Source organism: Sebastes umbrosus, chromosome 4 (genome assembly GCF_015220745.1).
Source record: "Sebastes umbrosus isolate fSebUmb1 chromosome 4, fSebUmb1.pri, whole genome shotgun sequence".
Lineage (NCBI taxonomy): Eukaryota > Metazoa > Chordata > Actinopteri > Perciformes > Sebastidae > Sebastes > Sebastes umbrosus.
The window spans coordinates 14,160,976-14,177,293 of NC_051272.1; the positions used below are offsets into that span (position 1 = coordinate 14,160,976).

General features: G+C 43.3%; 1 protein-coding gene across 4 annotated transcripts in view; it reads left to right on the plus strand.

Annotated features, from left to right (window-relative positions):
• grm3 (glutamate receptor, metabotropic 3) overlaps nucleotides 1-16,318 on the plus strand; it is a 46,254-nt gene that overhangs the window by 17,924 nt on the left and 12,012 nt on the right. For all 4 annotated transcript variants that reach the window (XM_037767353.1, XM_037767352.1, XM_037767351.1 and 1 more), the window contains 3 exons: nucleotides 2,353-2,496; nucleotides 6,225-6,494; nucleotides 6,933-7,563. In XM_037767353.1, coding sequence (XP_037623281.1) covers nucleotides 2,353-2,496; nucleotides 6,225-6,494; nucleotides 6,933-7,563 — 1,045 coding nt within the window. The remainder of the gene's footprint in view (nucleotides 1-2,352; nucleotides 2,497-6,224; nucleotides 6,495-6,932; nucleotides 7,564-16,318) is intronic.

Sequence of the window (16,318 nt, forward strand, 5' to 3'; positions counted from 1 at the left end):
TATTTAAATACACTTTTCTGTCAAAGGAATACTTTTCTCATCTTAGGTTTATGCTGCTTGCTATCCACTTAAAACACTGTTCACATGTGTGTAAGGTGTAATCTTAGATATGTTCATCAAAATCACTTTAATTTGCACAAGATGCAAACATACTTGTTCAAGATATGTCATTAGTAATTTACCCAATTACAAGAAACCACTTTGATAGCTAGTTGTGTGTTCTTTGAGCAGTATTTCTAGCTGTTCTTGCATCATTTCACTACTGAAAATAATCAGCGTATCCTCATACAACGGTTCGTATGATATCTTCTCTTTCCTACAAACGGCCAGCAACACGTGTCAATTTCAGCTCGTTACATGCACACAGTCTTTTCCAAATAAACTTCCATTTTCATTGGAAACAACTTGGTGAGGGTTAAGGCAACAAAACCACTTAGGGCACTTTCACAAGCCAACATTTAGTCCACTTCAATCAAACTCTGGTGCGGTTCATTTGGGCGGTTGTGATCGCAGTAATCTTAATCCGGTGCAGACAAAAACAACCGGTCTCAAATCGCTTGTGAGAGGTGGTCTCGGACTATTTCCAAGCGAACCAAAACACGGGCTGCCTGTGCAGGCATTTGTTGAGATGGCCACAGGACTTCTGGGCCGAAGAGAAGACACAGATTATGCTAAACAAAGTCCATAAAAATAGTGACGTTTATAAAGTCATAAACTGGAGGGATTCGTGTGCAGTCGATCTGTGCCGAGTCAAAGTGAAAACACTTCGACAGCATCAAAGTCCACGATTCCCTGCATAGAAGTGGCAGCTCTCCAGATGATAAATAATGATAAAGAAGATACATTTGCTCCGTACACGCCCCTCAGCAACTTAAAAAAATACTAGACTAGAACATCACTAAAATAATAGCTGATCAGACAGAGCGAGTTTTATAGGGGAAAACATGAGACGCACCGCATTTCCTTTTTTTTGCACAATCAGACAGAGCGTTTTTATTTTTGCAGTTTTCCGAGTCTTTTTTATTTTCTATGTTGCTAGGCAACAACCAAATGAGTGCTAACATTACCTTATTACAAACCATGAACTATATGTGACCAGAATAGTTAATAGTACGGTTTGAATTAATGAAAACAACTTACCCAAAATCTCAAGTACCGCACTAATTTGCCTTCTGCTGTTTTGTGTATAGATCGTGGTAAACAGTAGCTCCAGCAAAAGTCACCCCAATGAGAAAAAAACGCTCATGATGTCGGGTGATTTTCCGCTCGGAGTTGAATCATTTTCAACTTGAGACTTTCAAGGCGGTCCTGTAATACCGTGAGGCGCACAGAACAGATACATTTGAGGCGCTCAGCAACGCAAAAGTAGTGCGCAAAACTCTTCAATCTCATTGAAAACAATCACAAAAAGCCGCTCCAGGCTGCTAAAACACACTGTCTGATCAGGGACTCAGAGCGTATATTCTCCAAGACACTCTCCTACTTTTGTGTTGTAGAGAGTTGAGTTATATCTGCTTTTACCTGTGAATGCTGATACAACTTTTTAGATACAGCACAGTCCAGATACAGTTTGTTTAATTAGCTGTCTGTTCTCTTGTGCTGCCGGGCGACTTGAACTTTTGCAACATTTTATATTTCAAAAAGTTTCTCTGCAAAGTAAGTTGTGTAAGAGAAAAAGTGCACTGTTTCCATTTTAAATGGAGTAGAACTATAAGGTCTCATTAAAAAGGTAATATTCAGGTAAAGTAAATGTACCTCAAAATTCTATTTTATCCACGACGGGTAAAGGATTTTGCCTCAGATGATAGCAGCAAATCCTTGATGAGAAATAGAGATTGAAGCTATTTGCGATGAGGGAAATGAGGCGGATAAAAAAAAAAAACACTTTCCCTCAGGGATTGTTATCTTCAAAAAATATATTGTGTGTTATTGCTGAGCTATTTAGGGATGATGCATCCAGTGATCTTATACAATGAGCTCTTTGACTGATTGTATAAACCCTGGATTCTTGACATTTTGGTTTTCCTAAGTGGATTGCAGGTTCATTGCCTGTTTCTCCGCATACTAGCAATATGTTATGATGTGCCTCGGTATCAGGGGAGTTTATTTGCAATTTGGACCCTGTTCTGACAGCAATTAAGAGCCCCAACAGGCTTTTATAGTCCCTTCAAAGAGATTACATTCTAGAAAAGTATCAATCAGTCTTTATATGTTGCATATTTCTTATAAAGAAGAACGTAATTCAAAGTGTGTCGCAGGCTGATTAAGAATAAATAGATAATATAGACCATATGGTACCCCGTGTGTTGCACAGCGTTTGAAATGAAATATCCATGTGGGTGTGTTTCCTAGGCTCTGGAGTTTGTAAGAGCCTCCCTCACCAAGGTGGACGACACAGAGTTCATCTGTCCAGACGGATCTTACGCTCTGCAGGACGACAGCCCGCTCGCAATCGCCGGAGTCATAGGTGGATCCTTCAGCAGCGTCTCCATACAGGTAACACACAGCGTGCAGGTATACAGGAGTATTGTTTTTACCATCATCATCTAACTTTACCTTCCTTGGCGACTTCTTCTCTCATCCTTAACTCATGACTGAGTGTGCAGAAGCTGACTTCCAGTGACATGACCGTGTCAATGCATGTGTGTGTGTGTTTTTGTGTGTACTTATTTCTTAGAATCAAGTTTTCCATGGGTGTGTTTTTGTGCGTCTCTTGTAGCTCTTGTCACAGAGCTGTATAATTTGCATAGTTTAGCATAAAACCTCCTTCTCCTTTACTCCTCTGTGACTGCACAAAAGCATCCTCCTATCAGTCCTTAAATCCCTAATCTCTGCAACTGTCTCTCTGTCTTCCCTTTCTCATCCTCTCTTCTTCTCTCTCTCCCCCCTTTTTATGTATTTCAGTTTTTTTCAGTCCCTTAAATCTTTGCTCTCTTCCTTCTCATCACTGCCTACTTCTCTCTTTTCTCCTTCTTTATATGCATTCAGAGGCATCCCTCGCGGCTATTTGGGGAGAGCTCAGTGTATGCTGACCTCAGCCCCCTTTCTTCTCCTCCTCCTTCTTCCTGGGGCGGCCATTGTTAACACATCTGCTCTGTCTCTTGTCCTTCATCACTCATAATTATCCCTCGCTTTCTTGCAGCTCACTCTTGTTGCCCTTTTTGTTGCTGTTGTTTTTGCCGGTCTTTTCCGAGGGGCAGCACTGTTTACGAGACCCGAACTGTGCTCTGCTTTCTGATCTCGTGCCAGTGAAGCTAATCCAGCTACTCCTTCATGCCTCTCCACTTCTGTCTTGCTGCTTCTAAATGAAGTAATAGGGAATTATTTCATGTTTAACCATGCACAACTAAACTCCAATGTTTTGAGGGCATTTACATAGCAGGCATCATTCCTCCCCTCCGTTCGTACACGTGTGTGTGTGTGTGTGTATGTGTGTGTGTGTCTCTCTGTGTGTGACTTGCATTCCAAGCAGAAAACACACAGCAGCCCTCCACTGCACCATTTTTTCCTCCTTCCCTTTCATTTTTTTTCTACCCGTCTCTCATATTCAACCCATTCCTACAGTACATCTCCCTTCTCCCTCTCTCTCTCTCTCTCTCTCTCTGTCTATCTGACAGGAAGGGAGCAGCTTTCACTAACAGAGTAAACTCTCCATGTCCCTACAGACAGGCCTCTTAGCTAGATGTAGTCATTGTTCAGCGGCAGGTAATGGAGCAATGCGGTTACATTTTGCAGCGTGACCTTCCCTGACATTTAAGTCAACTGCCATCTTAAAACCATAAAAACCTGCCTGGAGTACTATAAACAGCCATCCATGTGTGTGTGTGTGTGTCAGTGCAGGTGTCTGCGTATGTGTCAACCTGTTTTTGTGCACATTCGCGTACGTATACGAGTGTGTTTTCTCTCCTAATCTCCTACATTATTAGTCTAATGAGATTCTGACATGTTGTCAAAACAGCTCATCAACTGAGCTATGAATGAAATATAGAAAAGCCCAGAGTGATGCGCTCTAAAAGGATTAAACGGAGGCGCGAACAGAATGGCTGTGTAGTTCCTGTTTATTTGCGTGCGTTTGAATGTGTATGTTTACACGCCCTTTGTGCGCATGAGAATGTGTAGCAATTATATTTGTGTTGCCGTCTGTGACTGAAATTGTAATGAAGAGAACATGACCGAACCCCAATCAACAGTAAAAGGGAATATTATATGGACATCAGTAGACCCCAGATGATGGCCATCACTAATGCATGAGTCAGTGATTTATTGAACTTCTATGTGTGTGTGTGTGTGCGTGCGTGTGTGTGCTATTTTGTGTTTCTCCATGTGCATATATGCCTGCACTTGCTGCATTGTCTTTTATCTTCAAATAATCACATTATGCATGAAGCAATTCCTATCAGCAGCAACCTTCTAAATATGTTCTAATTTTTCCTTTGATGAAAAAATAATAATAATTCCAATTCCAATTTATTTTTGTGGGTCTTATTTCCAAGTTTTTGTCAATGTGCCAGTGATCAAAGTTTTATTACTCGGTTGTAGACTGTGTAGAGCTTGACACACATGGATATCTGCTCTCCAGCACAGACCAGGCGGTCAAAGGGGAAATTTAACAAAAGCCTCAAACACAACAAGGCTACCCCTGTAGTTGCTGCATGTCTGTGGCTGAGCAGTTTATTGCAGTTAATAATATTGTACGCTACTTGATATGTTTTGACATTATTCACAGACACATTATTTCCTCTGCTGGCTGACAGTCCTTAGGCATCTTTACTTGCCAGCTACCAAGAAGAAACTGTCTTTTACAAAGACACTGATTTTGTTTTGGTCTGCCTTTACCCCATTGGACCATATTAGAGACAGGAGCTCCCTACAAACTGAAACACTCGTTTATTGTGTGGGATACCCAATGGATCCGTGATTTTTGTCACCAATTCAGAAATGTTGAAATCAGATCTGAACTCTGAGTATCCGTTATGTATGGTTGCACCTTTTAAAAGGACAGTTCCATTATTATTTTTTTTAGGTTTTTATATCATTCTGTAGCTTCCCAGTGGTGTCCCTTATGTATTTAAATCCGAACATTCAAATTTTGTTCAAAGTTTGTATGTTTTAGCATCAAAATGCTATTTTCCCCAAGCCCTTCTAAAAATTGTTTCCCATGTGATCTGACGTAGGTTTCTACATGATGACGATGCTACTTGTACAGTATATATACACATCCTTATAGTCAGTGTATTAATGTTTAATAGAAGAACTTAGAGGGCGGTCAGTGTGCTCCCAGTTTGGAGAAGCATACAGGAGTACCGGCACAGAAGCTAAGCAATGTACTGCTGTGGGCGCCACGTTAGTTCGGATCAGAAAGTCACACAATAACACAAACGAACTGACCGATCGATGCAGCATACATTCCCATTTCAATAAAACGTAACAGAACGCAGATGGACCCGCCCTTTAAGCAATCCAAGGGGTGGACAAATCCTCTGCTGCTGTAACTGATATGTAGATACCAGAGAAATTGTTCATTCTATATAATTCTTAGTGAAATCCACATTTTACATTTTTAAGTTTGTTACTCATCCCGTGTAATACACACATATGTTTTTGAGATACTTCACCACATCTTCTGCGTATCCTCCAGTTTCCCGTTCTCTGGGTGTACTGCTTATATCAAGTGCCCCATTAAATTAATTGCACAGTAATTTGCTCTGTTGCCGCAACCTCTCAGAACATATGCATTGTAAACACTATAAGTAGCTGTTTGAATGCATTCAGTCTGGAGTTTAATGCAGTTCCAGATTTTTTATAACACTTTGCATAAATTAATCAGAGGTTAATGGGACAAAATACAATACGATTCAGATATCAGAAGTAAAAAAAAAAAATAAATAAATTGTGATCAAAATCAATCCGTCAATTCAAATCCAACTCAAGCTACATGACATCAAATGGACTAATTTAGACTAAAATTATGGGAAATATCCTTTAAGTTCTTAAGCAAATAACAATGAAAGTTTCTCTCAGACTAAAATGTGTGTTTATTCTGAAACAACACTCATTAGCAAAATACAACTTTTTCACTTCATATCTCCATTTGCTGAAGAATCCAGACTGGAAAAGTTATCAATCAATTAATGTTAAGTTCCTACGATTCAGTTGTGATGGTTTAATTTACAAGAACGAGTTTGGAATTATTTCGGCTGATTTATTTCTCTCTCCTGCCACAGGTTGCCAATCTTCTCAGGCTCTTTCAGATTCCTCAGATAAGCTATGCTTCGACCAGTGCCAAGCTCAGCGATAAGTCCCGCTACGATTACTTCGCCCGCACGGTGCCCCCCGACTTCTACCAGGCCAAAGCCATGGCCGAGATCCTCCGCTTCTTCAACTGGACGTACGTGTCCACTGTGGCATCGGAGGGCGATTATGGTGAAACTGGTATAGAGGCCTTCGAACAAGAGGCACGCATGAGAAACATCTGTATCGCCACTTCAGAGAAGGTAAGGCACAGAGTACAATATAACTGAGTATGAGCTTATTTCTGCATGAGTATAAGCAACCATTGCTCAAAGCAAGATACCAAAAACCCCAAACTTTAATCAGCAGTGTCACGCTGATTAATGGCCTGAAGCTGCACCACTAACAATGAATGGGGCACTAAATTTGTGAGCTTATAAACGTTTGTCTCCATGTCTTATCTTGTCCTACACACAAATGGAGTTTATATTACACTGCTGTTATCAGTTGTGAACCAGAAAATGAAAGCTTATCTCCAAGAACTCATTCCGGGTTCTTCCACAGTCACATTTTTCATCTCATTTGCTACGGAGGTGCATGAGACGCAGGTGATAAATAACCACAAATAGGGACCGCAAGCCTATTTGGGAGTAACGTTTACAGTCCATCTGTCATTACGTTAATGTCCTCTTTCTGTCCAGGTGGGGCGTTCGAACGCTAAAAAGTCCTATGAAGCTGTGATCCGTCAGCTCCTCCAGAAGCCGAATGCCCGTGTGGCCGTCCTCTTCCTGCGCAGCGACGATGCCAGGGAGCTGTTGGCAGCAGCTGCCAGGCTTAACACCTCCTTCATCTGGGTGGCCAGCGACGGCTGGGGTGCACAGGAAAGCATTGTCAAGGGAAATGAGGTCAGCGCTGAAGGAGCCATCACACTTGAGCTGGCGGCCAATCCCGTGCCAGAATTCAACCGCTACTTTCTCAGCCTGGACCCGGTCAAAAACCATCGTAATCCCTGGTACAGGGAATTCTGGGAGCAGCGGTTCCAGTGCTCTCTGGGTGGTGGAGGAGGACCAGGAGGAGGAGGAGGCGGTGGAGGTGTTGGACTGGGAGAGACGTCTCTCCCGCCGTGTGACATGGACTTGTCAATGGACAAGAGTAACTTTGAACCAGAGTCCAAGATCATGTTTGTGGTGAACGCGGTGTACGCCATGGCTCACGCCCTCCACTATATGCAACGGAGCCTGTGCTTCAACACCACCAAGCTGTGCGACAGCATGAAGGCTCTGGATGGGCGCCGACTCTACAGGGATTACATCCTTAATGTCAGCTTCTCAGGTAAGAGAGCTGGAGCGAGTGGAGAGTCCTAGATAAGATGTTCAAGGTGGATGGAGAGTGAGAAGAAGTGAATTTTGGAGAGGAAGTTGGGGAGAGATAGCGAGAAACCGACAGGAATATGAGCGCTGTGCCTAGTTAACAGTCCTCTCATGAACAACACTGGGGATGTTGTCCTTCCACAGAACATAAAAAAGTACCGAGACAAATCCGCTTAATTGCTATGTATTGTCAGAGCCAGCCATGCCATTGACACCTATTACCCATGCGTAATTGATACGACACTACAAAGTTGCTTTGAGGAACGAGAGCTGCAGTTAATCCGTCAGCCATATTCTTCTCTCTTGAACTAATGAGATTGTGTGTGTTATAATAGCTCCTATAGCGGGCTGCCTGTCTGTCTGTCAGTCTCTGTAGACTTGGGGGAGAAGAGACAGAGGATTGGCTTGACTGACAGATGGCGTACAAAGGGAGCGTTATAAATAAACTGCTGTGTCTCGGGGACTGACACAGGTTTAGAGGTGCTTATTCCTCCACCAACCGTGACCAGGAGCCGACATCAAAACAGCCCAACAAACAGCGCTAACACGGCAGCTTTGCCACGAGACGCTGGGGAGAGAGCAGGAGGGATGGATGGATGGAGGACGAAAGAATGGCATCACGTATGGAGGGAGGGGGGAAGGAAGCTTACAGATAAGACTGACAGGCAGACTTAAATGAGAAAAAGAGAGTTTTGGGGCAAGGTAAAAAGGGAGTAAGACAGAAAATGAGATAAGGAGGGAAGGAGGGAAGGAACAAGGGAGCACTGAGGCAATGCCGGAGTGGGACAGCGTGCGTCAGCAGAAGAAGAGGATTCTCTTTGAAATTCCCCATCTTCATTTCTGCTACAAATCAAAGGACTTGGAGCATTTCTGCATGAGATGAGGGAGACAGAAAGAAGGAAAGAGTGTGAGAGGGAAGGAGAGAGAGAGAGAGGAAATAGTCAAGGCGATTGCAGTCGCAGCCTCCGGTTGCCACAGATGATAACCACTCCCTTATAGGATGCATACAGAGAGGGATGGAACAGATATGCAGATTCACAAATAGAAAGTTTAAAAATGTGTGGAGTAAGTTGGAGAGGAGAGGAGGTGTGAATCCCACTGTGTCTTCCCTACATCTCTCTGTCTGATCATCTTTCTCCCTTACATTCCCCTCTCCCGCTCCCCCTCCCTACTGATGTATGTATGTCCATGAGGCGCGCTCTGCGAGGAGAGTAACAGCATGTACAAGGATCTTGAGTTCTTTACAGCTCAGTGTCAGTGACAGCGGTGACAGCATTGCAAACAGCTTTATCGTTAAAAAAAAAACTGCATTCAAAGAATCTGCGTTGAGAAGACGACGAGGACGATGTAGAAGGTGGCGGTTTACAGTTAAACTGGGAACTGTGGCAGCGTTCATGTTGAGTTGTTGGTTTTTAGCCCCAGAATGACGCACTCGCGCTGCTCTACATATACATCTTTCCATCTACAGTATGTAAGGAAAGGAGCCGAGGTGAGTTGAGGTTGAATGTGGGGTATAAATACTGCAGCATCACCATCCGCAGTGCTCTCAGTCTGAACTGTAGCAGACGGAAAACCAACACTGTTCCGCGCTCCCTATCTCTCTGCCATCTCCTCTCACACACACACATGTATGTTCATTATACACTCATTGCATTGCATCAAAGTTTGATCTCACTTCCCAAAAGGACTATCCCCTGTCCTTAACTTTACAATCACAACACGGCGGACTGTGTCTTTAACTGCGATAAGGCTGTTTTTGTTGTGTGTTATACTCACAGCGTATGTGGTGCACCGAGGCAGTATGCTGTGTGGTTAGGAGTGTGTTTTCATATGCCGCTCTCTTCATCTAGTCTCATCTCGCTAGTTGCTATGGTAATGAAGCCGACACTATTGCCAATTGTTGAAGTGATCTGGTAGATCCTGGGAACTGCTCCCTACCATCTAGTAACAGACACAGGGGCACATTTGCGCATTTTTTATGAGGCCTCGCTACATACTTCGAACATAAAACACACAACGCAAGAGACGCATACAGTCAGCTTTTTTTTCTTTTTTTTTTTACAAAGACGCACGCAGCTTGAAATGTTTTTTTTTTTTCGTTTTTTTTTATCAGCATGAAATTGCAGACACCCCCAACCCACACACTTCTCAAAGCCATCATTCAACTCCCACCCACCCACCTCCCCGATCTGCAGCAAACATATCAGTATATACGCACACGCACGCAGTCTTCTGTTCAAATAGTGGTGATAGATGTGATATTCCCCCTGTGTGTATGTGTGTGTGTGTGTGTGTGTGTGTGTGTGTGTGTGTGTGTGTGTGTGTGTGTGTGTGTGAGTGCGTGTGTGTGTGTGTGTGTGTGTGTGATATGTCTGTGTTAGCAGAGGCGGTGTGCCTTCAGGGCCATATTGAGCAGCGAGCTTACTGCAACGTTTAGATGCTAGAGAACAACCTTCACTCCTTCTCTCCCTCATTTTTCTCTTCACACTCTTTCCTCTCGTCTCTCTGCCTCTGTCACTCTCTGTCTCTCTCCGTCTTTCCGTCTCACTCTTCATCACTCCATCTCTCTCTCTTTCTCTCTCTTTGGGTCTCCATTCTCTTTCTCACCCAGAAAGTGTCCTCCTCTCTCTCTCTCTACATTCAAAAACAGCACATCCCACTCAGACTTCACAAGGTTGCTCTCCTGCCTCCACCGCCTCCCTGCGCCGGTCTGTTCCTCCACTCCTTCACTTTGCTCATCCCTCCATCCATCCTTCACCTTTTCTCTATTGATTCCTCCGTCTAAAGGCTTTCCTCCGTCCACCTATATCTCTGCTGCCGTCACGCCAGCTTCTTACTTTTCCTCTCTTGCTATCTCCTCTCTCGTATTCTTCTCCCTCTTCTCCCTTGTCACTTCCCTCCTTTTCTTTGCCCTTATCTTGTCTCCCTTCCAGCACCTCCTGCTTTTGGCCTGCCGTTCCTTTCTTTTGTCTCCTCTATCTCGCCACCTTTCTTTCAGTCAAGCTCTCAGCTCCCTGCTGCGGCACCTTTCCTCCTATACATTTCTCCCCCTTGTTCTAGACTTCCTTCTCTCCACCCTATCTGTTCCCCTGAGGCCTGTTGGTCCGTGGCCCAGGCAGCGCCACCGTCCCCGGCGGCCGAATCTACCGGGAGAACAAATATAGCTAATGTGATCTGTCTGTGTGTGAGTTTGAGTTTGTGACATGTGAGTGCATCCCTGTGTCCATATCTGTATATGCTCAGGGATGTGTGTCTGATGTGTAAGGTCATTAATCCTCTGGAGAAAGAAAAAGAGGGACAAGAAAGGTCGGTCACACCGTTGGCAAAGAACATCTATTGCTAAGAAGTGAAAGTCAATTGTTCGTTCTATTGCGATATAACGTCAGCACCCAGCAGCAGAGCTACGCCTCCGCCATTTTGGACAGAAAGTGACCACCGGACGCCGGTATAACGTCCGCCTACAAAGTGCCGTACCAAAGTAAAACAATGTATTTCTATTTCTATTGTCATATATTTAATGTCTCCAAAGAAATTACCTGCGTTGATCAATACAAATATTATAAATATGCAGACAATTATAACTATTTATTATTTATTTATTAAACTTTTTTGCTTGGCTGCTTCCTAGAGGAGCATAAAGTGAGCGATGGACATAAATGGACTTTAGAAAAATCCAGCACACAGATTTTGAGAGCAGTCTCGTAGTATCTTTTTCATGTCAAGGACCTCCAAAATAGATGTACAATAGACCACAGGCCATGGATGCATAAGAGGTTGTGCCCTGTGTGTTGGTAAAAAGCCTACAACTACATTCAATTCTGTTTGTCACGCTACTAGCACTACTAGCTACTGACCGCCAGTTATTTTGGAACAGAGACATTAATACATCCACCACGGTACAGGCTTACAGCATACAGCCCATGGGTGTATTATAAGATCATAAAAGTGATGAATTGCAGCCAATATATCCATTATTACAGCCACATACAGATAGCAGGAAGCTGGCAGAACCGGATATGTCATATGAACATGCAGGGCGGTGCAGTCCTGTGGGTCTGATGCACGTTTATTATGCAAAATAAATAACTCTGGATTCAGCTATTAATTAATTTGACAACTTTTAGGACATAATGATTTAAATGAAGGCTATTTAAGTGTTCGTATTGGGAAGTTGATTTACCTAAAAATGAAAAAATTATCCTTGGATTTACAGAAGTCTCTTTAAACATCCATGGCTATGGACTCAACTTGGCATTTTCAGTCCAAAGTGCTACCGCAGCGCCATCTAGAGGCTATTGTCAAAAAAAGCACAAGAGTTTTGTCTCTTTGCTTCTATACTCTTTGCTGTTAGCATGCAGAGCCGTTGTATCTTTATATTTTACCTGGGACAGGTGTGCATTTGTGCACGGACCTATATGCAGTGTTTACTTTGTCACGCTTGAATCTGGGGTAAATCAGGGATTCAGGTGAATTGAAACTTGGAAATACAATTCTCTATTCCCTAGACAACAACTAATCAACAGCCAGCTTTTGAATTTTTAGTCAAACACTCACACAAAGAAAAGATTTGCCCTCTCTATACCTCTCTCGCTCTCTCACTCTCTCTCTCCACTTCCAGATTACTTATTCCTACTTATTCCTCCCAAGCCCCTTTGCCTCCTTTCTCCCTCTGCCTGCCTTTAATACCCACAATCCCCCTTGGGCTTCGCTTTAGCCCAACATGGCCGAGAACATAATTAATTTCACAGCTTCTGAATGAAAAGCCTGTTTTCACCATGCTTCTAATTAAGCTAGAATAATAAGGTGTTTCTTGAGTAAGCGGGAATGCTAAAAAAGTGTCTCACAAAAATGAGGGATCTAGTTAGTCTGCGTTATAACCACAGTTTGTCTCACCTAACTTTATTTGCTTTTTTTTGTACTGTTATGTTTTTACATTCTGTGGCCCCAGCTGTTTGATTCATTGCATTCAGGGCAGATTTTGGTTGACAATGCAATGAATCCTCTCAGATAAACAGCAGCAGGCCTTTATTCACAGTTGGTCTGCGCAAAGGGCACTTTGTTTTGTTGAGTCTAAAAACTCGTGAATGGTTTCGGGAGAATGTCGCTGAGAAGGCATGTTCAGCGTTTGGATGCTGGCGACACCTCGCAGGCACGGGAAGTCACTCAAAGCTGCGAGTAGTGCTGAGGGCCGAGCCTGCTGTGGGTCTCAGCTGGACTGGACTGGGCCACTGGGAAGTACTGTAAGGACGAGGTCACACAGAATCATCAATCATCGCTGTTTCAAGGCTGAAGTTGAGTTATAGTGTGTGTTGAGACACTGCAAGAAAGCCCACAAGCTGCTGTTAGGAAGCAGTCACCTCATTCAGTTCTTCAAATGATGAAATTGGTTCAGTTCACGGTTCATCAAAGTTACATCACACAGAAACACGCCGTAGAAAAGGTAGCTGAGGGACAAACTTCCTTTCAGCTGCTCTGCCCACTACTTGTCTATTGTGCATCTGACGAAATTCAAATGCTTTAGTTATGCTAGAGGCATGGCTGTATGGACGGCAATGTCAGTCTGTCTGACTGAAATATCTCAACTCCTATTGGATGGATTGTTATGACATTTTGTTTAGACATTCAGGGATCCCAGAGAATGAATCCTACTTAATTTGTCGATCCTCTGGTTTTTCATGTAGCGCCACCATGAGGTCAAATTTTTCACTTATCCTGTGAAATGTCTAAGCATCTACCGATGGAATGGCGCCAAATTTTGCACAGACATACATAGTTAAAGTCTAATGGCTTTGGTGATCTCCTGACTTTTCCTCTTGTGCGAACTGTTGGATGAATGGTCATCAAATTTGGTACAAACCATCGAAGGTATATAAGAAGTGGACAGTCATCGAGACGTCACCCATTGGTTTGTGGACTGCCGTTTTGACGCCTCAAGTTTGGCAGTTTGGCCATCGCATTTTCGTTTTTGGCTGTCACCATCTTGTTTTTTTACAACCAGAAGTGACACGAGAGGGTGGAGCACAACCGAACGCAATTAACTTTCATGAACTGAATCTATACTGTGAAAGGTTTAAAGTTGTAAAACGAAAACACGGACAACTCCCAGACCGGACAACGCCATGGTAGCGACCTGTTCATCACAAGGTAGCCACGCCCTGAAGCATCCCCTGCTTTATTATTAGAGCTGCTGAATCTCTGGACTGTTTCCAGCAGCCTCTAAAAACCCATCTTTATAGGCAAGCCTTTCTATAGGCCTCATCCACATGTGTGTTTGTCTGTTTTAGTTTGATCTGTCTCTCATTGTTTCTGTGTTTCATATTGTAATTTTTCATTGTTTTTATCATTGTTTGATGTTTCATTTGTGTGTGAAGCACTTTGTAACAGTGTGTTTTAAAAGGTGCTATATAAATAAAGCTTTACTTACTAACTTTATGGTCTACTTTGACTCTAACTGGGACCATAATTCACTAAATGGACATCATGCTGTATTGAAGAAGATTTGAAACTAGCAATTGAGACCATAAACTCATGTTTACAATGTTTACTGAGGTAATAAATCAAGTGAGAAGTAGGCTCATTTTCTCCTACACTTCTATACAATCTGACTTCTTTTAGCAACTAGAGGAGTCGCCCCCTGCTGGCTATTAGAACGAATGCAAGTTTAAGGCACTTCCACATTGGCTTCACTCTTCAGAACCAGAGGTTGCCGCCTGGTACAGACATTCATGTTCCCCTCAGGATGACTTTTATTTTAACTTAATCTAGCACAATCATGATTTTCATACTTTGCTTTATGACCAAATACCTGCAAAACTACTTAAATTCATTAGCGTCAGCTGTACTTTGTGTTTGGTGCAAATTAGCAAGTGTTAACATGCTAACCAGCTAAACTAAGATGATGAACATGATAAACATTATACCTGTTAAACATCAGCGCATTAGAATTGTCATTGCGAGCATGTTGACATGCCCAAGTACAGCCTAACATTGCTGCAAGGCTGTAGACTCTTTGTCTTGTTTGGACACAACCAAAATCGTTCGGCCGCTGGAACTCTGAGCTCTCGGGATTTTTTAATTTATCCCAGGACAGTGCTGACGGAAGAGAGTTGTGTCCATCAGTCAAGGACCTGGGCTGCCTGTCTCAGCTCTCTGCAGTCACCAGAGGAGTCTGGGTGGCCTTCGCCGGCTCTAACTTGCACCCTCGTCCACTTTTTCTGATAAGCTGCTCTGTCACGTCAGCAAGGTCGCTGGTGTTGGTTCTAGGGAGGAATCACCAGTCCTCTGAGTCTATTGCTCCCTGAATGTGAGCTGTTGGAGTGAAGTCAAGGACAATACGGCGCCCTCAAATGGGTCTGTAGGCTAATGCCGTTATCTCTTTAGTCTGTATTACACGTAATTACCACATACAGCTAATTAGGCTTCAGCACACATCTAAGGTCCTAATAAGGTGCAGTTATGATAATTAGCTTGTGGCAAAGTGTTTCTGTGGGTGTGTATGGGCGTCTGAGAGGAGGAGGCACGGCTTGTCTTATTGCTCACTGTTATTAGCAGACTTTATTACCTGCCAACTTGCAATATAATGGATTCATATCTCTTCTTCGTCTGAAGATATTATCGCCATCTTATTGAAATCATTTTCATTTAGCTGTCACCTAAACATTTAGCCCCAAAATCCAAAGAAGACTTGACACTTAGAATTTCCTGTGACAGAGAGAGAGGAGAAAGATAGAGGGTTGTGCTGTCTCTGTGATTTATGGATTTCATAAACCCTAACCCCCTCTGCTGCCATCTGACACGCCATTCTTCTCCGAGCACACTGAGCTTCCACAACAATAGCACAGCTTTAGCCCTCGTCAGTGTTGCGTGCACGCACGCACACATATGCCACTAACAGCAGGGTCAGAGCTTTGGTTCTGTCAGCACAGCCTCCCACAGCGCTCAGAGCAATACCTTAACCATCAAACTGTAAAGTAAAACCTAATGGAGCTTCCACGGGCGTGTGTGCGCGCACATCCTCACACAATCTGTGTTTTGATTCATTCCGCTGATCCCAAGCTGTACGTTTGGCCGGTGATTTCTTCAGTTACCCAATGACACAGAGATATGAGGAAGGCAGCACAGTATCATCAATGCTGCTGTGCACTGAAGACAGAGAGCCTTGTTATACGTTGAGGAGCGATGCTTTATAAACCAAGCTACATCATCATTTGACAGGGGAGGCAGCGGCGTATAACACTCAGCTCTGTACAGTGTGTCAGCAGCACAGAGTTGATTGCTCCGCTGTAAGGACAGAAGTGGCACCGTACGAGTGACACGCACTTTGTCTGTGTCAGAACGACCAAGTGTCAGCCCTGTCAGGTCCAACACTGCCTGCAACACATCAAGAAGTTACTGATTTTTCCCAGTCTATAGCCACTTCTCTCCTTGTTTTTTTTTTTTAATGGTTTCAGCATCCTGCCAATTTTACAATCTCTTCTGTTCCCACATCCTCAGGGTAGATGGTAATCCTTTCATAACAACTTGTATACAAACCAATTTGGCAGTTTCAGCAGTGTACCTCCCTCACATAAGAGACCCAGAGGCTAATTCTATCAATGTGTGGGTAGTAGCCATAGCACTGCCCAGGGATTCAGTCCTGCCTTCATGCCTATATGACTTTATAGGCAGTTTGTTAATGATGCATCTGGTAATAAACTTTGTCAGATTGGAATTTGGAG